The following is a 25,907-nucleotide window of genomic DNA, read 5'->3' as shown; positions in this document are numbered from 1 at the left end:
TCTCTGCGCATGGAACCAGGTAGCGGGCTGAAATTCGATAACATATGGTGATCGCTACATAAGTAGTCATATTAAACATTCATGAAAATACAAGTGTCTCACATGTTTCGAAAGCCTAGAATCTTGCTAATCCAACTGTGCTGTCAGATTTAGAAAAGGATTTACTGCGAAAGACTACGATGTGATTATCTGAGGATAGAGCCCCATAAAAATAAAAATAAACTTTCAACCAGCACAGGCGCAACAAAATTACAAACTGCAATAAAATATTTCTGAGGATCTTCCTCTGTTTACAATCCCAATTCTCATTGTTACACAATGAATGGTCTTTTGTTTGATAAAATCCATTTTTATAGCCTAACACGAAACATTTTGTGAACCGCTTGTGTCGTGAATTCAGTCTCATTCCATTTGACAACACATTCGATGTAAATACACACACAGAACGTGACTTTTCCAGTCATGTTTGGTTCCATTGCAATCAACTGGTTTGTTTGTTTGTAACAACCAAACCTGATGGGTCATTTCGCGGGATGGTATTGACTGAAAGAAACCGATTTGAAGACAACAAGTAATGCCATCATTGTGTACCAATGACATGACCGCTGTTTTGGTTGATTGACTGTATTTTAACCCAATGACCACTGATCGTCTTGAAATCTAGCTGGGTAGATAGCCAATGAGCTGAGGTAAACGGCAATATGTAATGTTTATGTGTTGGAAGACCAACCCATGTAGTAAACTCCGGCGTAAAGAGGTTCATTCGCCATTGACAATTCATAACGGAAGGAGCAACGCATGTTGCGCACAGCATTGTTTTGGTAAAGTGCATATTCAGCTGTTTATATATCAGTATCAGTATGACTAAGTCAGGAAAAGCTAAATCTAAGTCTAGATATACAGATGTACACACAATTTTAGAAGAAATTGATAGAGGATGATTCCTCCCAAATGGAGGAATATTTTTTTACCGGAGAGGACATCGTTTTGGACTGGTAAATTCTTCTCATGGCTAATGCCGTTGTTTGAAATTAATAATATAAAATATTATTTGTAAAATTAAATGGCCTATTTGAGGCTGTTGAGGGGAGGGCAGGCCCACAATAATGGCCAAAGTGAAATGGAGACAGTAGATACAGCTGGTCTGTTGTAATATAATAAAGACAGTAGATCTAGCAGGTCTATAATAATATATCCAACCTTATGTTCCCTGTACTCTATATATATCTGTTTATTTTACCTGTTGATACAGGGCTCATATGTGTAACTATTCTAACTGAACATTTTCTTTCACAGTGACACTGACTCCGAATGGGAGCCCCCAGTGCCAAGTTGTCCATCCCCCACTGAAGCTGGTTCATCCAGCTCCTGCCACAAGTGGTGTTCATCTGCCAAATTTATTTCTGCAGGCATGGATGTGCCTCAGGGCCAAAAGGGCACAGCATGGAGGTGTCGCTGTGTTCTTTGCAAAATGAAATCCCCCATCACCTGACCCTCTGCTTTACAGCAGAAAGAGACTGCTATGACACCTGGCATCAGCAGAATAATATTGTGTAGAGGACTGAGGGTCTTCCAAATATATAAAGTGTTATTTTGTAAATATGTATATATTTTTTTTCTCCATTTCTCCATTTGTGGGGGGGGGGGGGGTGTTAGAATACCATTTTGGTATTTTGAATATAGTTATTCCATTCTAAATGTATAACTTCACCAATTTGGCCCCTTTGGTACATTTGGGCTACTTGTGTGGGACACCTGGGTGACGTCATGATAAATGTCATGTAGCACACTCATTAAGGAAGTTATCATTCTGAAACTTTTCACAAGTACTGTTGCACTCTTATGTTTTTCACTGAAATTGTCCCCATCATCCTATCTGAATGTTTGTTTTATCTTGTTCATTTTAAAGATGATTATACAACAATAAAAATAAAAAACGTATGTTTCTTTCATTGTATTATCTAAACCAGGTCTGTTGTGTTATATTCTCCTACATTCAATTCACATTTACACAAACTTCAGAGCGTTTTCTTTCAAATGGTAACAAGAATATGCATATCCTTGGTTCTGTGCCTGAGCTCCAGGCAGTTAGATTTGGGTATGTCTTCAGGCGGAAATTGAAAAAAGTAGGGGGGTTAAAGTAATGGACTTATTGAGTCAATAAGTATTCAAGCCCTTTGTTATGGCAAGACTAAATAAGTTGCATGGACTCTGTGTGCAATAATAGTGTTCAACATGATTTCTGAATGACTACCTCATCTCCGTAGCCCACACATACTAGGTCCCTAAGTCGAACAGTGAATTTCAAACACAGATTCAACTACAAAGACCAGCAAGGTTTCCAATGCCTCGCAAAGTGCAACTATTGGTAGATGGGTAAAAAGCAGACATTGAATATCCCTTTCATGGTGAGGTTATTAATACAGTGGGGCAAAAAAGTATTTAGTCAGCCACCAATTGTGCAAGTTCTCCCACTTAAAAATGAGAGGCCTGTAATTTTCATCATGGGTGCACTTCAACTTTGACAGACAAAATGAGACTGAATGTGCAATAGGTAAGCAGCTTGGTTTGAAGAAATCAACTGTGGGAGCAATTATTAGGAAATGGAAGACATACAAGACCACTGATAATCTCCCTCGATCTGGGGCTCCACACAAGATCTCACCCCGTGGGGTCAAAATGATCACAAGAACGGTGAGAAAAAATCCCAGAACCACATGGGGGGGCCTAGTGAATGACCTGCAGAGAGCTGGGACCAAAGAAACAAAGCCTACCATCAGTAACACACTACGCCGCCAGGGACTCAAATCCTGCCGTGCCAGACGTGTCCCCCTGCTTAAGCCAGTACATGTCCAGGCCCATCTGAAGTTTGCTAGAGAGCATTTGGATGATCCAGAAGAAGATTGGGAGAATGTCAAATGGTGATGAAACCAAAATATAACTTTTTGTTAAAAACTCAACTTGTCGTGTTTGGAGGACAAAGAATGCTGAGTTGCATCCAGCATCATGCTTTGGGGCTGTTATCCTGCAAAGGGACCAGGACGACTGATCCGTGTAAAGGAAAGAATGAATGGGGCAATGTATCACGAGATTTTGAGTGAAAACCTCCTTCCATCAGCAAGGGCATTGAAGATGAAACGTGGCTGGGTCTTTCAGCATGACAATGATCCCAAACACACCGCCCGGGCAACGAAGGAGTGGCTTCATAAGAAGCATTTCAAGGTCATGGAGTGGCCTAAGCCAGTCTCCAGATCTCAACCCTATAGAAAATCTTTGGAGGGAGTTGAAAGTCCATGTTGCCCAGCAACAGCCCCAAAACATCACTGCTCTAGAGGAGATCTGCATGGAGGAATGGACCAAAATACCAGCAACAGTGTGTGAAAACTTTGTGAAGACTTATAGAAAACATTTGACCTCTGTCATTGCCAACAAAAGGTATATAACAAAGTATTGAGATAAACTTTTGTTACTGACCAAATACTTATTTTCCACCATAATTTGCAAATAAATTCATTAAAAATCCTACAATGTGATTTTCTGGATAGTTGAAGTGTACCTATGATGAAAATTACAGGCCTCTCATATTTTTAAGTGGAAGAACTTGCACAATTGGTGGCTGACTAAATACTTTTTTGCCCCACTTCAGATGGTGTATCAATACATCCAGTCACTATAAATACAGGTGTCCTTCCTACTTCAGTGCCCGGAGTAGAAGGAAACTGCTCAGGGTTTTCATCATGAAGCCAATGTTGACTTTACAACCGTTAGAGTTTAACCTCTTGAAGCTAGGTGGCACTATTTTTAGAAAAATAACATTCTCAAAGTAAACCGCCTATTTCTCAGGACCAGATGCTAGTAAATATAATATAATTGACAGCTTAGGACAGAAAACACTAAAGTTTGCAAAACTGTCAAAAATATTGTCTGTGAGTATAACAGAACTGATATGGCAGGCGAAAACCTGAGGAAAACCCAATCAGGAAGTGCCTCTTATTTTGAAACCGTTGTGTTCCTATGCACCCCTATTGACCATTGAAAGGGATATCAACCAGATTCCTTTTTCTACGTATCCCCTAAGGTGTCTACAGCACTTTCTGTTGAAGAATGAGCGTAAATGACTACATTGAGTAAGTGGCCAGCTGAGGGCTCTCAGAGTGATTCTTGCGTAAAAGACAGAGGGAGTCATTTTTCCTCTCGCTCCTACTGAAAAGCCAATTGTCCCAGTTGATATATTATCGAACAGATATTTGAAAAACACCTTGAGGATTGATAATAAAAATGTTTGCCATGTTTGTCGATATTATGGATATAATTTGGATTTTTTTCCCGGCGTTGTCGTGACCGCTATTTCCGGTGGATTTCTGAACATAACGTGACTAACAAACAGAGGTACTTTGGGTATAAAAAAATTATCTTTATGGAACAAAAGGAACATTTGCTGTCTAACTGGGAGTCTCGTGAGTGAAAACATCCGAAGCACATCAAAGGTAAACGGTTAATTTGATTGCTTTTCTGATTTTCGTGACCAAGCTTCCTGCTGCTAGCTGGACATAATGCTATGCTAGGCTATCGATAAACTTAAACACTTGTCTTGCTTTGGCTGTAAAGCATAATTTCAAAATCTGAGATGACAGGGTGATTAACAAAAGGCTAAACTGTGTTTCACTATATTCCAAAATATGCCTACTGTTGCAACAAGGCACTAAAGTAATACTGCAAAAAATGTGGCAAAGCATTAAATATTTTGTTCTGAACACAGTGTTATTTATGTTTGGCACAAATCCAATGCAATACATTACCGAGTACCACTCCTATTACTTTCAAGCACAGCAATGACTGCATCATGTTATGGGTATGACTGTAATCGTTAAGGATTGAAGAGTTTCAGGATAAAAAAGAAATGGAATGGAGCTAAGCACAGGCAAAATCCTAGAGGAAAACCTGGTTCAGTCTGCTTTCCACCATACACAGATGAATTCACCTTTCAGCGGGACAATAACCTCAAACACAAGGCCAAATCTACACTGAAGTTGCTAACCAAGATGCTGTTGAATGTTCCTGAGTGGCCTAGTTACAGTGTTGACTTAAAAATTAACATGAAAATCTATGGAAAGACCTGAAAATGGTTATATTACAATGACCAACAACAAATTTGACAGGTCCGACAGGTTGTAATCACTGCCAATAGTGATTCTAACATGTATTAACTCAGGGGTTTGATGAAGATACAGCATATTAGCTTTAATTTTTCATGATTTCTCTTACAAATGTTAGAATATTTCTTCCATTTTGACAGAGTAATTTGTGTAGATAGTTTACAAAAATGTATTGCATTAGTCATCTCAGGGATCCTACTTGAAACATCACTGAGTAGCAATTTCAGGTTTTGCGCATCACTAAAGTCAATAGATATTCAATCATAAAATGATAAATTGTGTAGGATTTCACAAAATACTTCATAATAACTGCCAGAATGTTATAAGTGTAGGAGTTGTTCTTTAACTTCTTGGTGACAGGGGGCAGTATTTTCACGTACAGATTAAATGCATGCCCAAATTCAACTGTCTGCAACTCATCCCCAGAAGATAAGATATGCATATTAGTCGTATATTTGGATAGAAAACACTCAAGTTTCTCAAACTTTTTTGGGGGGGAGGGGGTCACTCTATTCAAATAGGTTTTCATTGGGAATCCAGATTCTAAGGGACCTTCTTGCAGTTCCTACCGCTTCCACTGGATATCAACGGTCTTTAGAAATTGGTTGAGGTTTTTCCTTTGTGTAATGAAGAAGTACGGCCATCTTGAACGAGGGTAACTTCAAGTGTACTGATCGATAGAGGCGCATGACCAGAAAGCTAGCTGCAGTTTGTTTTCCTCCTGTATTGAACAGATCACCGTCTTAAATTGTATCTATTATTTATGTTTTAAAAAACTTAAGTTGTATTACAAAAGTAGTTTGAAATGTTTTGGCAAAGTTTTACAGGTAATATTTGAGATATTTGTAGTCACGTTGAGCAAGTTGGAGCCAGTGTTTTTCTGGATCAAATGTGCCAAATAAATGGACATTTTGGATATATATCAACAGAATTAATCAAACAAAAGGACCATTTGTGATGTTTATAGGACATATTGGAGTGCCAACAAAAGAAGCTCGTCAAAGGTAAGGCATGAATTATATTTTTATTTCTGCGTTGTGTCACGCCTGCAGGGTTGAAATATGCTTTTCTCTCTTTGTTTACGGAAGTGCTATCCTCACATAATAGCATCGTTTGCTTTCGCCGAAAACCCTTTTTGAAATCTGATATGTTGGCTGGATTCACAACAAGTGTAGCTTTTATTTGGTATCTTATATGTGTGATTTCATGAGTTTTATTGTCATAGTAATTTATTTTGAATTTCGCGCTCTGCATTTTCACTGGCTTTTGGCCAGGTGGGACATATCCCAGAGAGGTTAAGGACTGTGGAGACAAACTAATTTCAGTCTACCCCTGTAGAGGCCCAGGGCCGAGAGATTATTAGATTATTACCATAGCCTGAGATTATTACCATAGCCTGCCAAGGGCAAAAAATATTTTTAAAATACAGTTGAAGTCGGAAGTTAACATACACTAAGGTTGGAGTCATTAAAACTCGTTTATCAACCACTACAAAATTCTTGTTAACTATAGTTTTGGACATCTACTTTGTGCATGACAAGTCATTTTTCCAACAATTGTTTACAAGACAGATTATTTCACTTATAATTCACTGTATCACAATTCCAGTGGGTCAGAAGTTTACATACACTAAGTTGACTGTGCCTTTAAAACAGCTTGGAAAATTACAGAAAAATAATGTTATGGCTTTAGAAGCTTCTGATAGGATAATTGACATCATATGAGTGAATTGGAGGTGTACCTGGAGGTGTACCTATTTCAAGGCCTACATCCTAAACTCGCGTCCTTGCTTGAAATCATGGAATAATTAAAAGAAATAGGCCAAGACCTCAGAAAAAAAATGTAGACCTCCACAAGACTACTTCATCCTTGGGAGCAATTTCCAAATGCCTGAAGATACCACGCACATATGTACAAACAATAGTACGCAAGTATAAACACCATGATACCACGCAGCCACCATACCGCTCAGGAAGGAGACGCGTTCTGTCTCCTAGAGATGAACGTACTTTGGTGCGAAAAGTGTAAATCAATCCCAGAACAACAGCAAAGGACCTTGTGAAGATGCTGAAGGAAAACGGTACAAAAGTATCTGTATCCACAGTAAAACAAGTCCTATATCAACATAATCTGAAATGCCGCTCAGCAAGGAAAAAGCCACTGCTCCAAAACCGCCATAAAAAAGCCAGACTACAGTTTGCAACTGCTCATGGGGACAAATATGGTACTTCTTGGAGAAACGTCCTCAGGTCTGATGGAAAAAAAAATAGAACTGTTTGGCCATAATGACCATCGTTATGTTTGGAGGAAAAAGGGGGAGGCTTGCAAGCCGAAGAACACCATCCCAACCGTGAAGCACAGGGGTGGCAGCATCATGTTGTGGGGTTGCTTTGCTGCAGGAGGTACTGATGCACTTCACAACATAGATGGCATCATGAGGGTGGAAAATTACGTGGATATATTGAAGCAACACCTCAAGACATCAGTCAGGAAGTTAAAGCTTGGTCGCAAATGGGTCTTCCAAATGGACAATGACCCCAAGCATACTTCCAAAGTTGTGGCAAAATGGCTTAAGGACAACAAAGTCAAGGTATTGGAGTGGCCATCACAAAACCCTGACCTCAATCCTATAGATCATGTGTGGGCAGAACTGAAAAAGTGTGTGCGAGCAAGGAGGCCTACAAACCTGGCTCTGTCAGAAGGAATGGGCCAAAATTCACCCAACTTATTGTGGGAAGCTTGTGGAAGGCTACCCGAAAACCTTTGACCCCAGTTAAACAATTTAAAGGCAATACTACCAAATACTGAGTATGTAAACTTCTGACCCACTGGGAATGTGATGAAATAAAAGCTGAAATAAATTATTCTCTCTACTATTATTCTGACATTTCACATTCTTAAAATAAAGTGGTGATCCTAACTGACCTAAGACAGGAAATGTTTACTAGGATTAGATGTCAGGAATTGTGAAAACTGAGGTTAAATGTATTTATTTATTTTTATTTCACCTTTATTTAACCTCTAGAGTGTGTGGGACACAAGCGTCCCATCCGGCCAACATCCAGTGAGATTGCAGAACGCCAAATTCAAATACAGAAATATTCATGACAAAAATTCAGAAAACAAAATATATTTTACATAGGTTTAAAGATTAATTTCTTGTGAATCCAACAACGGTGTCAGATTTCATACCTTACGATTATTTGAGAATATAGCCCAGTTGACAAATTATTACAAACAGTAACCAGCCAAGCAGAAGCGTTACAAAACTCAGAAATAGAGATACAATTAATCCCTTACCTTTGATGATCTTTATATGGTTGCACTCAGAAGACATTCATTTACTCAATAAATGTTCCTTTTGTTCAATAAAGTCTCTTTATATCCAAAAACCTCCATTTGATTACGCGTTTTCTTCAGTAATCCACAGGCTTAAAACGCAGTCAAACATGCAGACAAAAAAATCCAAATTGTAACCATAAAGTTCATAGAAACATGCCAAACGATGTTTATATTCAATCCTCAGGTTGTTTTTAGCCTAAAAGATCTATAATATTTCAACCGGACAATAACCCGAGTAGCAGGCCGTTTAATTTGGGCATGCTTTTCATTCAAAATTCTGAATGCTGCCCCCTACCCTAGAGAAGTTAACCAGGTAGGCAAGTTGAGAACAAGTTCTCATTTACAATTTTGGCCTGGCCAAGATAAAGCAAAGCAGTTCGACACATACAACAACACAGTTACACATGGAGTAAAACAAACATACAGTCAATAATACAGTAGAAAAATAAGTCTATATACAATGTGAGCAAATGAGATGAGATAAGGGAGGTAAAGACAAAAAAAGGCCATGGTGGCGAAGTAAATACAATATAGCAAGTAAAACACTGGAATGGTAGATTTGCAGTGGAAGAATGTGAAAAGTAGAGGTAGAAATAATGGGGTGCAAAGGAGCAAAATAAATAAATAAATAAATAAATACAGTAGGGGTGAGGCAGTTTGGGCTAATTTAAAGATGGGCTATATACAGGTGCAGTAATCTGTGAGCTGCTCTGACAGTTGGTGCTTAAAGCTAGTGAGGGAGATAAGTGTTTCCAGTTTCAGAGATTTTTTAGTTCGTTCCAGTCATTGACAGCAGAGAACTGGAAGGAGAGGCGGCCAAAGGAAGAATTGGTTTTGGGGGTGACAAGAGAGATATACCTGCTGGAGCGCGTGCTACAGGTGGGTGCTCTTATGGTGACCAGCGAGCTGAGATAAGGGGGGACTTTACCTAGCAGGGTCTTGTAGATGACCTGGAGCCAGTGGGTTTGGCGACGAGTATGAAGCGAGGACCAGCCAACGAGAGCGTACAGGTCGCAGTGGTGGGTTGTATATGGGGCTTTAGTCACAAAACGGATGGCACTGTGATAGACTGCATCCAATTTATTGAGTAGGGTATTGGAGGCTATTTTGTAAATGACATCGCCGAAGTCGAGGATCGGTAGGATGGTCAGTTTGGCAGCATGAGTGAAGGATGCTTTGCTGCGAAATAGGAAGCCAATTCTAGATTCAATTTTGGATTGGAGATGTTTGATGTGAGTCTGGAAGGAGAGTTTACAGTCTAACCAGACACCTAGGTATTTGTAGTTGTCCTCATATTCTAAGTCAGAACCGTCCAGAGTAGTGATGCTGGACGGACGGGCAGGTAGCGATCGGTTGAAGAGCATGTATTTAGTTTTACCTGTATTTAAGAGCAGTTGGAGAACACAGAAGGAGATTTGTATGGCATTGAAGCTTGTCTGGAGGGTTGTTAACACAGTGTCCAAAGGGCCAGAAGTATACAGTATGGTGTCGTCTGCGTAGAGGTGGATCAGAACCTCACCAGCAGCAAGAGCGACATCATTGATGTATACAGAGAGTCGGCCCAAGAATTTAACCCTGGGGCACCCCCATAGAGACTGCCAGAGGCCTGGACAACAGGCCCTCCGATTTGACACACTGAACTCTATCAGAGAAGTAGTTGGTGAACCAGGCGAGGCAATCATTTGAGAAACCAAGGCTATCGAGTCTGCCGATGAGGATGTGGTGATTGACAGAGTCAAAAGCCTTGGCCAGGTCGATAAATACAGCTGCACAGTACTGTTTCTTATCGATGGCGGTTAAGATGTCGTTTAAGGACCTTGAGCGTGGCTGAGATGCACCCATGACCAGCTCTGAAACCAGATTGCATAGCGGAGAAGGTGCGGTGTGATTCGAAATGTTCGGTAATCTGTTTGTTGACTTGGCTTTGGAAGAACTTAGAAAGACAGGGTAGGATAGATATAGGTCTGTAGTAGTTTGGGTCAAGAGTGCCCCCCCCCCATTGAAGAGGGGGATGACCGCAGCTTCTTTCCAATTTTTGGGAATCTCAGACGACACGAAAGAGAGGTTGAACAGGCTAGTAATAGGGTATTTGGCTAAGTTGTATGTAAAACTTCCGACTTCAACTGTATGTATGTATGTATGTATGTATGTATGTATGTATGTATGTATATATATATATATATTGAAGCTGGGTATATATATATATATATATATATATATATATATATATATATATATATATATATATATATATATATATATATATATATATATCTAATAAAAGCTGAAGTTCACTGAGAAAAAAAAAACTGGTCTCCATTGATAGAGTTCTGCTTGGCATTGTTTTAGGGTCCTGCTCACAACCTTGCTTTTCAATGATACAACAATAGCACACTGATGGAGGCACATTCATTGAGTGTGCCCATCTTGTTCACACATTTGGAAGAGAGAGCGAGACTGCTACCACATACCGCATGTGGCCAGCACTCTGTGTTTGTGCGTGTGTGTTGCCATATCCCTGGTGTCTGCCCATTCACTGATCTAACAGCCAGAGGAGTGAGTCATCGCGGGGTCAGGCAAGCCTGCTCTGGTCTGATTAATCAAACCGTTTTCATTTAAGCCAGCTATTTATAATACACCCCTTCATGAGTCAGATCAATATTTCAATCTCCATATTTATCAAAGTTAGCACCACCAAGCTATTTCTAGTTCCACCCACCTTTTATCTTCCTCTGGCTATCACAGCCACTTAACCTTGCAAAGTTCCATACGGTCCCCTTACAAACTCTCACTCTGTCTGTCTGTCTGCCCAAGAGGCAAGGCAAACACAATCGGTCTCAGATTCTTCTGCATAAATTAAGTCCCACTGGGTAAAGGCTATTACAGGTCAGAATTATTCACCAAAGAGACACTGAAACACCCCAGTAAACCTAAGCGTTTCCCTCCTCTTCATGGTGTAATGTCTGCTGCTGTGAGAGTCCCTGATGCTTAATCACGTCATCACAGTTATCTCGGAATATACAGCCACACAGCCACCAGGGGAGCTTATGGTCTTCCTGGCAATTCTCTCCGCTGAAGTGGGTCCTTGTATTGATATGTTCTGTGTATGTGACAGAGGCACTCCTCTTATCTCTGGTTCTGGCCTGATTCACGTCAGAGCTCTCAGAGGAAGATGACTTCTCCTAAACTGGTACAAGGACTAAAGTGAGTGCACCACTCAAGTGGACTGGAATGACTAAGCGTTCTGAAATAATAAAACGCACTGCAGTGTTTAAGTATCTTTTTTTAAATGTAACCTTTATTTAACTAGGCAAGTGAGTTAAGAACAAATTATTCTTTACAATGATGGCCTACCGGGGAACAGTTCCTTGTTCAGAGGCAGAACGACAGATTTTTACCTTGTCAGCTCGGAGATTCGATCCAGCAACCTTTCGGTTACTGGCCCAATGCTCTAACCACGAGGCTACCTGCCGCGCCAATACAGTATCTAAGGGCCAGCCCACATGAAAAAAAATACTACAGTCTAAAAAAAACTGTAGCTTTACTATATTTACAGTGCATTCGGAAACTATTCAGAACCCTTCACTTTTTCCACATTTTGTAACATTACAGCCAAATTGATTGAATAATTGTTTTCTAAATCAAATCTACACACAATACCCAATAAAAACAAAACTAAAAAAGGTTGACATTTTTGCAAATTAAAAAAACGTATTTACATAAGTATTCAGACTCGAAATTGAGCTCAGGTGCATCCTGTTTCCATTGCTCAACCTTGAGATGTTTCTACAACTTGGAGTCCACCTGTGGTAAATTCTATTGATTGTATTTGGAAAGGCACACACCTGTCTATATAAGGTCCCACAGTTGACAGTGCATGTCAGAGCAAAAACAAAGTTAATTGTCCGTAGATGCTGCTGGGGAAGGGTACTGAAAAAAATTCTGCAGCATTGAAGGTCCCCAAAACACAGTGGCCTCCATTATTCTTAAATGGAATAAGTTTGGAATTAGTAAAACTCTACCTAGAGCTGGCCGCCCGGGCCAAACTGAGCAATCGGGGAAGACCAAGAACCCGATGGTCACTCTGACACAGCTCCTCTGTGGAGATTGTCATTGATTATGACATAATGAAATCGATTGTTAATGGCATATTTATTGCTGTTCATTATATTTCTTTTTAGGTAAACCATACTCCATACAAAGCCAACCAAATCTTGATTCAAGACAAATCACATGTCAACAACTGTCAATCATTCCCTGCCATGTATCATCTCCATTACCTGAATCTATAAAGACTCTTAAACTGAACAGCACCTCTGCTTCCGGCTGATCTTTAACTTAAGTCTCACCGTAGATGGGCATCACCATAACCTTCCCCTAATCCTCAATCAGTTACAATCTTGTAACTGCAAGAACCACATTTTGGTCACTGTTTCCCGAGCCACCCTTATTAGGGAAGGACATGCAGGAAATGTAAAAAAAAGCACCCTTTGGTCATGTCCAGGGGAGAGCTTTGTACCTGGAAGAGCCTTTCTACCTGGAAGGTCCTTTGTGTGTATAGGCTGTAGGGCATTGTTGCTGTTGGTTTAGTTCTGTGAGCAACCATTTTGTGACCATGCTGTCTTTAAGAACTGTTTGGGGTGGTCAATTGTTCTGAATGGTATGTGTTAAGTTTGACCATCAGTGAGTTTAATATCATGTGTTACAAAATTCAAGATGTTCATTATGTAAAGGTTTTTTTGGAGGCATTGCCCATTTCAGGTCCAGGCAGTTTATTGGCTGTGCCCACCAATAAGGTGACTGTCTTTAAGTAAAGCCATGTGTATGTCTAAAATATCTGTTCATGTAAATGCAGTGGTTACCTGTTATTTTCTACCATCAGAAGTACAGTCATGTTTGTCATCGTTTTCAGTCTAGTGGAAGTAACTAATCTAAATCATATTGGTGTGTGCATGTTAATATGTTATTTGTCTGTCAAACAAGCAAGCCTAAGCTTTAATAAACTTTGCTTGCTTGATCCATCGAAAGATAAATAGGAAGTTTGGACACACCTACTCATTCCAGGGTTTTTCTTTATTTTGACTATTTTCTACATTGTGGAATAACAGTGAAGATATCAAAAACTGAAACACCACATGTAGTAACCAAAAAAAGTGTTACATCAAAATATATTTATATTTGAGATTCTTCAAAGTAGTCACCCTTTGCCTTGACAGCTTTGCGCCCCTGCCCCAGTGGCCGGTGGACCAAACAGTTAATTTTATGCACTGCAAGGGATACTACAGTGGGGAGTATGGTATACTACAGTATACTACAAAATTATATAGTAAGCACTACATGATCGAGGGGGGAACATCAGAGAAATTCCTGGCATGTGCTCCCCAGGGACATCACGTTCAAATGAAAAAAGCATCGACAAATCTAGCAGCTAACAGTCCAATCGATAAAAAAAAATCTAAGGTAAGCACTACGTGGTAGAGGGATACTACAGTGTTTAGTATAGTATTCTACACAGTACACTGCAACATTCTAAAGTAAGCACTACATAATCAAGAGCTACTACAGTGTGTAGCATTTGACATGCGGGGGATTTTTTTGTGTCTGTAAAATGTATTCTGTGAGAAATGGCAGTGGAAACGCAAATATTCATATAATAACCATCATATCGAATTAAACTTGGATTTATGCAATGATATAGTGTGTGAGCCTTCCACTATGACTTGGGAAACCATGCAATTTCTTAGGCTACAGATGAAATAACCCATGAACTTGGGTGGTGAAAGAGTACATTGATCTTGATGATCCATTCCAATAAATATCGAAGGTCTGATTCTGGAGACATGATGATCAATGCTTGACTGCCGTTTGACAAATAAAATATTCTAGCTATTATCCATAATAATCCCATGTAGACTAGCCTACCCACACAGCCTACCTGCACTGTATGCTGTTAGCTAGATCAGGCACATTTGCTATTTAAACGCAACAGTTTGTGACAAAACTATTGGTAGAGTTGAAAATGCGATGGAAACACACTGAACTTTATCTTTTTTATTCGGTACATGAAAACTTGTGCGAATAATAACATTTTGTGATTTCTATCCGTAACAAATCCGTTTGGTGAAAACACCACTGGTGGGAAATTGCGCATATTTTCTTTATGCAGATTTTAGAATATTAGCATTAAAATCTGTCACAAATTGGATAACAACCTAGCTACTGACAACAGATCAATGGAGGAAGCATACCAGTCAGACATGACTTACTGTAAGTTGAATGCATCTCATCGATTTGCCCCAGACTTTGGTTCTTAGAGAAGACCATAGCCTGCAACACAATTGGACAACAAAAAGACCATGTAAAGTGATAATTTTAACTTCAAGAACACACTAGACCAGGTTGTTTACGAATGACAACACCTTTTATTGGACATAGTGCCATGTTGGGAACAACAGAAACTATCCGGTGGTCCTGTGGCGCTAGTCAATGATGCCTTGATCCTGTTTTGGTACGTACACATTTGGTTTTCCCCTGCAGTTGGTTCCTGGCCTTCTCGTTGGCCTCCACTTCTTTGGCGATGTCTTTGGCTATTGAAAGAGGATGAACAGAGACCTTTATGACCCTCTGGATCACAGACATGGCTTGTTTATGTGAACTGTTGTTTTTACCACATTAAGGTGTATGACCCGGAGACCACTACTGAGGAAATGAAGCATCCTCAGAGATGCACATGAACTATCAAGTGGTTACATTTTTATGGGTGATTTGTACACACACACGTCTCCTGGCCATTTCATGTCGATTTGTCTGAGCAGGTGCTGTTGGATTAGAGAAACTGTCCGCCGAGGTCAAATATATAAAGTATTGTGTTGTTAACAGCCTTTATCCTCTGACATGCCCAACTACTGACTGGATAGTACAAGCCAAGCGCTAGGTCTAGGAGGACATGCGATTATACACCTAGCATGATCATGTATCAAGGTCACTCACTGACATTCTTAGAGAATGTACAAGTACTGTAATAAACACCCTCAAGATATCACAGAAGCATGGCAAAAGGCAAGGCAAGATAAAATACTTGCTAGAGCTGAAATGATTTAAGTCTTGATAAGAGTAGACTCAAATCATGTGCTAGGCTCAAAGCAGGCCTTGGTGTTTCATTCAAACACTGCTTCCCATCAGAGATGTCTATTCTGTTGTGCTGAACCTTTGACCGTTCCATGCAGAGGCAGGTTCTGTGTCATCATGGAGAAATACTAACTCAGAGAGGACTTGGCAGGGCTGTGACATGGTCTGCAGTTGCTCTCCGCAAACACAGCCGTCAGTGGGCCTGGCTCTGTACACACCACACTGGGCTGCTGTAAATTACCTCCGCTACACGCACACAAATTGGAACTAGCTGGTGTGATTTCATTTTTCTTGTAAAGGTTCGTCAATCGTGAATGATAGCTTAGAGTCAATAATGGCCAAAACAGTTATACAACAATGGCTTTGAATTGAGGAAAGTATGTTTATGGTGGTTAGAAGACTGCTTTGACATTTAAAAGCAGATTTGTACCATCAGCCAAGGTTGACTCCCTATCATCGTAATTTTTCACAAGGTGAAAATGGCGCTCTTACCTGATTTCGGTTCGAGGGCGTCGCACTGGGCATTGTAGAAGTGTACAAAGTCCTGGTGCCTCCTGACCAGCTGGTCTCTGGTGCCATGGGCAGAGAGGTGGCACTCCTTCAGCCTCTTCTTCAGCTCCTGCATGGACAGCAGTGTGTATACCAGCTTCCTCATCGGCTTCCTCTTGGCACCTAGGGAGCTGTGCCATATGAAGCCATAGAGAAGATCAGTTTACAACTTGTTATAACATGGTCATTAGACTATTATTCATTCCATGATGAACTACAGTGAGGAAGTTATTGTTATTGCAGCACTCAGACCTCTGGCTGGCCCAAAAACAGTCCATCATAGGGAGGGCACCACAGAAGAAGACAACATGAATTTAATGTCCATAGTTAACCTTCCAATCCATATAAGCTAGTGACCCACCGTGTTTGTCATTTTACCCTGATGAAGACAGCTTGTCTGTCAAAACAACAGTTATTCAATTATAGCATCTGAGCTCCAAGAGTGCGAGGCTCTCCTTTTCTTTTTTATGGTCAACCTAAGGCCTGATATGCAGGGCGGAGCGAGGCTATGTAATTAAATGATATTGGAGGCCGGGAGTCACTCCGCTACCACTTGTAAGAACAGACACATATTTGGAGCCAGACATCTTGGCAGCAGTGTACGGTATAAAGCTCTTTGCTATCGCTTACCCAGTGGTGTAAAGTACTTAAGTAAAATACTTCAAAGTACTACTTAAGTTGTTTTTTGGGGTATCTGTACATTATTTATATTTTTGACAACTTTTAGTTCATTACATTCCTAAAGAAAATAATGTACTTTTTACTCAATACATTTTCCCTCCATACATTTTCCCTGACATCCAAAAGTACAGGTTACATTTCAAATGGTTAGCAGGACAGGAAATGGTCCAGCTCACACTTATCAAGAGAACATCCCTGGTAATCCTTACTACCTCTGATCTGGCAGAAACCCTAAACACAAATGCTGATTTTGTAAATGATGTCTGAGTGTCGGAGTGTGACCCTGGCTATCCGTAAATAAAATTTTAAAAAAATACAATTGTGCCGTCTGGTTTGCGTTATATAAGGAATGAGAAATTATAGTTTTACTTTGATATTAAGTATTTTTGCAATTACTTTTACTTTTGATACTTAGTAAAAGTATTTGGTTTGAAATATACTTAAGTAAGATTTTACTGGGTGACTTTCACTTTTACTCAAGTTTGACAATTGGGTTTTTCCACTACTGCGCTGACCACCCACGTAAGGCTAATAAATATATTTGGGTTTTATCTGGGCTTTCCAAGTAATTCTGTTTCAGTTCTGTTGTTGTTCCCTTCTCTGCTTTTCAGATAGAAAGTCCATAAGGAGGATTCAGAACAGGACAAGGTTCTGACCACATGGCATCTCTTCATCACCAAGACGCAATGCCTGTATTTATAGGAGTACAGTAGCATTGAAAACTCCTCACCAGCTCCTATTCAGAGCTGTGTGGCAGGTCAAATGTGTTGAAGAGTATAGGAATTTGTGTAATCCATCACTCTGACATGAAGGTCACGAATCAAGGGTTCCATGCTGTCATGTACACTTCACCAGTTTGATGGAGAATCAAATGGCTCAGGCCTATATTTATCCTACTGTGGAACCTTCCATTAGATTTATACAGAAATAAACATTTCCAGGTTGACTTCAAATTTGAAGGTAGAGTAGACAGCACTTTCAGATGAGGAAGGGATATAACATCTCCCCAAATATAAATCTAAACAAAATATACAACTCAGAGACATGTCAAAATAAATCAAAACATAAGTCACATACCTGACCTAGTGCTAGCTTTACATCAAGGTTAACAGAACATTCTAGGGGAATTCTAAGATACGCTTTTTTGAAGGTTCAGCTTAGTTTGGACGTCATCAGTGTCAAGGAAGCGTAAAATAAGTAGAAACGTCAAAAAAGTGAACTCTTGAACCCCTGTGAGATGTGTGTTCAATGGTACCTCCTAAGGCTCTCCTTCTTTTCCCCTTGGGTCAGACAGCTGTCCAGGTGCCTGTTGATGAACTGTTCAAGGATGCCCACAGAACACACAGGACACTCCACTGCAAAACACACACAGCAGGATTTATAGACAAACACACATATAGAAAAGGAGAGACACATTGTGAAAAGGCCACATTTCCATGCAGCATTGAAATCATCCATCATTTTTAAGGGATTATCCAGTACTTTTGTATGCTTTTTAGCCAGTAGTTCTGAAGGCTCAACACCCAAAAGTGGTCCCTGGTTACTACATCACATATGTGCAGATACAGTACCAGCCAAAAGTTTGGACACCTACTCATTCCTGGGTTTCTCTTGATTTTTACTGTTTTCTACATTGTGAAATAACACATATGGAATCACGAAGTAACCAAAAAAAGAGGGTTAAACCAAAACACATTTTATATTTGAGCTACTTTAAAAAGTAGCCACCCTTTGACTTGACAGCTTTACACACTATTGGCATTCTCTCAACCAGCTTCATGAGGTAGTCACCTGGAATGCATTTAAATTAACAGGTGTGTTGTTGTTCAAAGTTAATTTGTGGAATTTATTTCCTTCTTAATGCGTTTGAGTAGATCAGTTGTGTTGTGACAAGGTAGTGGTGGTATACAGAAGATGGGCCTATTTGGTAAAAGACCAAGTCCATACAAGAACAGCTCAAATAAGAGAAATGACAGTCCATTAAAACATGAAGTTCAGTCAATACAGAACATTTCAAAAACTTTTAAAGTATCTTCAAGTGCAGTCACAAAAACCATCAAGCAATATGATGAAACTGGCTCTCATGAGAACCGCCACAGGAAAGGAAGACCCGGAGTTACCTCTGCTGCAGAGGATAAGTTCATTGGAGTTACCAACCCAAATAAAATGCTTCACAGAGTACAAGTAACAGACACATCTCAACATCAACTGTTCAGAGAAGACTGCATGAATCAGGCCTTCATGATAGAATTGCTGCAAAGAAACCACGACTAAAGGACACCAATAAGAAGAAAAGACTTGCTTGGGCCAATAAACACAAGAAATGGACATTAGACTGGTGGACATCTGTCCTTTGGTCTAATGAGTTCAAATTTGAGATTTTTGGTTCCAACACACATTGTTTTTCTGAGACGCTGAGTAGGTGAACGGATGATTTCCGCATGTGTGGTTCCCACTGTCAAGCATGGAGGAGGTGTGATGGTGTGTCGGTGTTTTGCTGGTGACTCTGTGATTTATTTAGAATTCAAGGCACACTTAACCAGCACGGCTACCACAGCATTCTGCAGTGAAACGCCATCCCATCTGGTTTGCGCTTAGTGGGACTATCATTTGTTTTTCAACAGGACAATGACCAAAAACACCTCCAGGCTGTATAAGGGCTATTTGACCAAGAAGGAGAGTCACGGAGTACTGCATCAGATGACCTGGCCTTCACTATCACCCAAATGTCTTCCCTATTATTCTACAATGTAGAAAATAGTAAATATAAAGAAAAACCCTTGAATGAGTAGGTGTCCAAACTTTTGACTGGGACTGTATGTGCATCATGTCATTGCTCTCTCACTCTGCTGTGTGTCTGCATCTTGCTAGCTGTCACTCAGAAGGTGAGTGGCTGAAGCTCATTGACTAGAACTCAAATTGCTAGGGGGCTTTCCCACATGGGGGAAAATGTAAGGAAAATAGAGCAGCACAGCTTCCAGAAAAACAGTTGCTTTCAATCTAGGGATTTTGTGGCTAATTGAGGTAAAACAGTAATTCTGCTCATAGATTATGCATGTATGGACTACACATCCAGCTCAAACTGGGAGGTTTAAGAAATACTTAGTAGTCGCCAAAAGGTCCTGAGCATGTCTTTAATGGACAAGAATATTCTATGCAACTAGTAATATGAAAAACAGTACAACCAACATTGCTTTCTCTATGGAGGGCATTTCCATTTTATGCATAGGCCCATACTGTATCCATTAGAAACACTATGTTTTGGCAGCCAAGTCTCTCATATTCAAAATGTTCCAATGGAAAATAGAATTAGTGTCTTCACACACACAGAGAAGAAGAATTCCTGAAGACAGTCAGTCAGCAGGCAGGCCTTACCTTTAACTAGAGGCTTCAGGTCCTGTGATGATGACTGTGAATCAGCCAGGGACGCCAGCCCTGTCATGGAGAAGTCAATCTTCTCCATCTTTACAGACACCAGCACCTGGGGCGGTATGTCCTCAATGGACTCCTCCTTCACAGAGACCTGATGATCAGGGTCTACTTTCACAGTCTGTGTAGGACGGGGGCTCTCCTTCACAGTTTGGCTACGTAGAGGAGTGCCAGACATTCTCTTTCTGCATGGAATAGGTTGCTGTGCTGGCGTGGCCTCTGTAGTGTGAGAAGTTGTGGAGGTGGTGGTCCCCTTTCGGAAAAAGTGATTGAAGATGGAGGCCTCCTTCTTGGGGGCCGTTGTCTGTCTAGGTTTTTTACACTTGACAGATGAGTCCGGGGCCTTCCGGGATATTGGAGGCGAGTCAAAATTAGCATTTGACAACTGCTGTCTGGGATAAGAACATCCGAGCTTTAGTGTAAATAAATAGTCAGTCAGTCACAGCAGAGGAACAAGAGGACAAAGCTGACAAATCCTCCAGCTCTAAGTAGTCTGATAAAATTCATTCACAATTTCACGCAAATATGTACAACAACCAAAAATCACACACACACACACACACACACGCAGTGAAACAAACACACACTAAAATGGCTAAACAAAAACAGTTGCATCTATTGAGGTGCAGGATTTCTTGGAGGTCTTGTGGCCCATTGGAAAGAGTAATGTGAGCCCCTTGACAGAAACTGCACATGTCCAATTATCTTGCACTTCCCTGCGAGCGAAAAAGACTGGGCCAGTTGGCCACAATCTTGGAAATGTGGAGAGCAAACAAATACAGCTGGTGCCTGGTAGCTGCAGAGCCATTACTGGGCCATAAAGTGGAATCAATGAGGTGTGCAATGCTCTGCTTTCCATATTGAAACCATTTTATGTCGTCGCTCTGAGCATTAGAGCAGGTCACAACACACTCCTGCACACAGGGCAGCCAGCACCCTCACAGGCAGCAGTGTAGCCTAGTGGTTAGAGCGTTGGACTAGTAACCGGAAGGTTGAGAGTTCAAACCCCCGAGCTGACAAGGTACAAATCTGTCGTTCTGCCACTGAACAGGCAGTTAACCCACTGTTCCCAGGCCGTCATTGAAAATAAGAATTTGTTCTTAACTGACTTGCCTGGTTAAATAAAGGTAAAAAAAACAGCACAGCCAGCACCCTCACAGCACACACTATGCGGAGCAGAAAAAGCCATAAATCCCCCACCAGGACTGCTCACAGTACCTTACCCCTTAGTTAAATATAATAGGGTTAGAGCCTTGGGCCAGTAACTAGTTCAAATCGCCAAGCGAACGAGATAAATTACATTTGTCAATCTTGCCTTGAGCAAGGCACTAAACCCTAAATGCTCACAGGTCGCAGTCAATAATGGCTGAACCCACTCTCCGGCATGGGATCAGGGGGATTGGGATATGCAAAATAATGAAGGTCCATTTCACCACACACTGTCCAGGTTATAAGCACCCCTATTTGGCTTCAATCCAGAGACTATAGTGTGTGAGATAACCAGCCGGGTCAAGGACACATTTAGACACCTTTCAGAAGCAGGGGAAAGCATACATTAACAATAAGCAGCAGTAGACTGGCCATACAGACAATGCACAGACCAAATCAAAGACTTAATAAATTGAAGTAGGGAAGTGTTGTACCAAAGAAGGTCAAATTGTTTACATCCTTTAGACAGGACTGTGTCATGGTGGTTAAATAACTGCTTGCTAACGTGTTATTTTAATGGGTGGTATCTTACATATCTTTGAAGAATTCCAACATTTAGGCCTAGGCTAATGCAATAGTTTAATAGAGGCTGACAGTAAGGCTAAGTATTGACACACACATGTAAAGCTTTTTTCTAATTATGTTAGTTTTATCATGTACCCCATTAAAGCCAAAGCAGAAGCAGTATTGTTGTGTAAAAAGTAAGGGTTACAATATCAATTTTAGTGATACTGAGCCCAACATTACTTGGTAGCTATCAGATTCAAGTCAGATTTAGCAAAGTCCCATCCCTATTCAAAAGTAGAAATCCCTCTCCATACAAAGAACACAACATTGCCTGCTCCACCTAACCTCATTGATAGATAGATAATCAAAATGCCAATACTGGATTATGGGAGTAGATAAAACAGCAGGCCACATAACAGGTAATGACTGCCTACTGTCTTCTAATCAGAGTTAGATAATGGTGCTGGAAGGGATGGCTGCCGTTTTACGGGCTCCAAACCAACATCCAGAAGTGGCGCATCTAGTGGCCTGGCCGGGGACTTTACTGCAGGGAAACTTAAATCCGTTTTACCTAATATTTCTACCAGCATGTCACATGTGCAACCAGAGGGGGGGGGGGGGGAATAAAAAATAAACTCTAGACCACCTTCACTCCACACACAGACACATACAAAGCTCAACCTCCATTTGGCAAATCTGACCATTATTCTATCCTCCCGATTCCTGCTTACAAGCAAAAACTAAAGCAGGAAGTACCAGTGACTCACTCAATACGGAAGTGGTCAGATGATGTGGATGCTACGCTTCAGGACTGTTTTTGCTAGCAGACTGGAATATGTTCCCGGATTCATCCAACGGCACTTAGTAGTATACCACCTCAGTCACCAGCTTCATCAATAAGTACATCGACAATGTTGTCCCCATATTGACTGTACGTACACATATCCCAAATGGCACCCAAGGATTACAGGCAACATCAGCGCCGAGCTAAAGGCTAGAGCTGCCACTTTCAAGGAGCGGGACACTAACCCGGATGCTTGTCAAAAATCCTGCTATGCCCTCAGACGAACCATCAAACAGACAAAGCGTCAGTACAGGACTAAGATTGAATCCTTCTGCACTGGCTCTGATGCTCATCAGATGTGGCAGAGACGGAAAACTATTGAGCACTACAAAGGGAAACTAAGCCGCGAGCTGAGTCGCAAGCCTACCAGATGAGCTCAATGCCATATATGCTCACTTCGAGGCAAGCAACACTGAAGCATGCATGAGAGCACCAGCTGTTCCGGACAACTGTGATCACTCTCTCCGTAGCCGATGTGAGCAAGGTCTTTAAACAGATCAACATTCACAAAGCCACGGGGCCAGACGGATTACCAGGATATGTACTCAAAGCATTCGCAGACCAACTGGAAAGAATCTTACTTGACTCTCCCTGACCGAGTCTGTAATACCTACATTTTTCAAACAGACCACCACAGTCCCTGTCCATAAGATGGCGAAGATAACCTGCCTAAATGATTAGCGCCCGTAGCACTCACGTCGGTAGCCATGAAGTGCTTTGAAAAGTTGGTCATGGTTCACTTCAACACCAGTACACCGGAAATACTAGACCCACTTCAATTCGCACACCACCCCAACAGATCCACAGATTACGCCGTCTCAAATTGCACTCCACACTGTCCGTTCCCACCTGGACAAAAGGACACCTATGTGAGAATGCTGTTCATTGAGTACAGCTCAGCATTCAACACCATAGTACAAAGCTCATCACTAAACTAATGATCCTAAACATCTCCCTCTGTAACTGGATCCTTGATTTCTGACAGGCAGCCCCCAAGTGGTAAGGGTAGACAAAAACACATCTGCCACGCTGACCCTCAACACTGGGGCCCCTCAGGGGTGGGTGATTAGTCCCCTCCTGTACTCCTTGTCCACACGACTGAGTGGCCAAGCACGACTCCAACACCATCATTAAGTTTGCTGATGACACAAGTGGTAGGCCTGATCACCGACAATGAGACAGCCTATAGGGAGGTCAGAGACCTGACTGAGTGGTTTCAGGACAACAACCTCTCCCTCAAAGTGAGCAAGACAAAGGAGCTGATCGTGGATTATAGGAAAAGGAGGGCCCAACAGTCCCCCATTAACATCGAAAGGGCTGAAGTGGAGGGGGTCGAGAGTTAAGTTCCTTGGTGTCCACATCGCCAACTAACTATCATGGTCCAAACACACCAAGACAGTCGTGAAGAGGGCACGACAACACCTTTTCACCCTCAGGAGACAGAAAAGATTTGGCACGGGTCCCCAGATCCTCAAAAGGTTCTACAGCTGCATCATTGAGAGCATCCTGACCGGTTGCAACAGTGCTTGGTATGGCAACTGCTCGCCATCTGACCTTAAGTCGCTACAGAGGGTAGTATGTGCAGCCCAGTACATCACTGGGGCCAAGCTTCCTGAAATCCAGGACCTATATACTAGGCGGTGTCAGACTGTTCTCTCTGCTACCGCATGGCACTTTGTACTGCAGCGCCAAGTATAGGATCAAAAGGCTCCTTAACAGCTTCTACCCCCAAGCCATAGGACTGCTGAACAATTAATCAAATGGCCACCCGGACAATTTACATTGACACCCACCCCTTAGTTTTTACACTGCTGCTACTCACTGTTTATTATCTATGCATAGTCACTTTAGAAATTACCTTGACTAACCTTCACCCCCGCACATTGACTCGGTACCGGTACCCCCTGTATATAACCTTGTTATTGTATGCTATTTTCTTGTCGTAAAATACAAAATGTACTTTATTTCATGTTCTTAACTATTTCCTTGAACTGCAATGTTGGTTTGGTTTAAATCCCAGACCTTTTGTCCACTACATTTAAAACAGCATCCAACACGAACATTGTAATTCTTCGGAAAACCGTTAGCTACACTTTTCAAAAAGGTTGAAAGAGGCAGCACTTGAAAGATAAATCTGCCAAAGTATAGAACATTGAAGTTATTTGTTTAATTATCTTCCCTTTGTGCCTGAAAACTGTTCATAGACTAAATGAATGTGCCTGTAATTAGAAGAGAGCGCCAATGAGTTCTGTGTTATTGGTACAGGGAGGAGGCAGTGACGAACACACACTGACGAGTTGGGCGATGTCAACCTTTGTCCTATTGTGATTTTGTACCCATAAAACTTTGTGATATACGATGTTATCGACCCCTACCGGCCAACCCCACCAAAAATATTTGTATTGAAATACATTTTTAAGAATCAAGTACTAAAACGACCGCCTATAGCACAAAATCAAATGCTACAACTTGACGAATCATGTTACAATTTTAATGAAAGCATAGCAGGGCTCCAGGCTGCGACCATTTTGTTGCATTTTGTGACCCTTTTACTTAGCTGTGCGAGTTACATTTCTAAATTGGTCGCATCAATGTGAGCGGCATATTCTACATGGTCACTTGTGTGTGCCTGCCCCTCGAGGATAGCGGTTTCGCTGGGGCCTGCTGCTGTGTCTAGCGAGCCCCTCCCAACTTTCCCGGTGAAAAACATTGTCCGGGAGAATAAAGGTGTTCTGATTGTATAGCATTTTAAAATCCAATTTCTGGCAAAACACAGCTCTCTGTATGTACAGCGCATTCGGAAAGTAGCGACGCTCCCATCCAACCTGACAGAGCTTGAGAGGATCTGCAGAAAAGAATGAGAAACTACCCAAATACAGGTGTGACAAGCTTGTAATGCCCTACCCAAGACTCTAAGCTGTAATTGCTATCAAAGCTGCTTCAACAAAGTAAAGAGTAAAGGGTCTGAAGTTCAAACAGTTGAAGTTTACATACACCTTAGCCAAATACATTTAAACTCAGTTTCACAATTCCTGACATTTAATCCTTGTAAAGATACCCTG

At 41.1% G+C, this 25,907-nt stretch overlaps 1 protein-coding gene across 4 annotated transcripts in view; it reads right to left on the bottom strand.

Moving 5' to 3' along the window:
- LOC135541893 (E3 ubiquitin-protein ligase RAD18-like) overlaps positions 1–25,907 on the bottom strand; it is a 111,048-nt gene that overhangs the window by 68,228 nt on the left and 16,913 nt on the right. For all 4 annotated transcript variants that reach the window (XR_010456005.1, XM_064968377.1, XM_064968380.1 and 1 more), the window contains exons 5-9: positions 20,232–20,677; positions 18,112–18,211; positions 16,119–16,306; positions 15,015–15,085; positions 14,765–14,825 (exon numbers count right to left, since the gene is read on the bottom strand). Coding sequence is in view for 3 of the 4 variants with exons in the window: in XM_064968377.1 (XP_064824449.1) it covers positions 14,765–14,825; positions 15,015–15,085; positions 16,119–16,306; positions 18,112–18,211; positions 20,232–20,677 (866 nt within the window). In the remaining variant the exon portion in view is untranslated. The remainder of the gene's footprint in view (positions 1–14,764; positions 14,826–15,014; positions 15,086–16,118; positions 16,307–18,111; positions 18,212–20,231; positions 20,678–25,907) is intronic.

Source organism: Oncorhynchus masou, chromosome 6, assembly GCF_036934945.1.
Source record: "Oncorhynchus masou masou isolate Uvic2021 chromosome 6, UVic_Omas_1.1, whole genome shotgun sequence".
NCBI lineage: Eukaryota > Metazoa > Chordata > Actinopteri > Salmoniformes > Salmonidae > Oncorhynchus > Oncorhynchus masou.
Note: the sequence above shows the minus strand (reverse complement) of the source record. Positions and strands in the feature narration are given on the sequence as shown.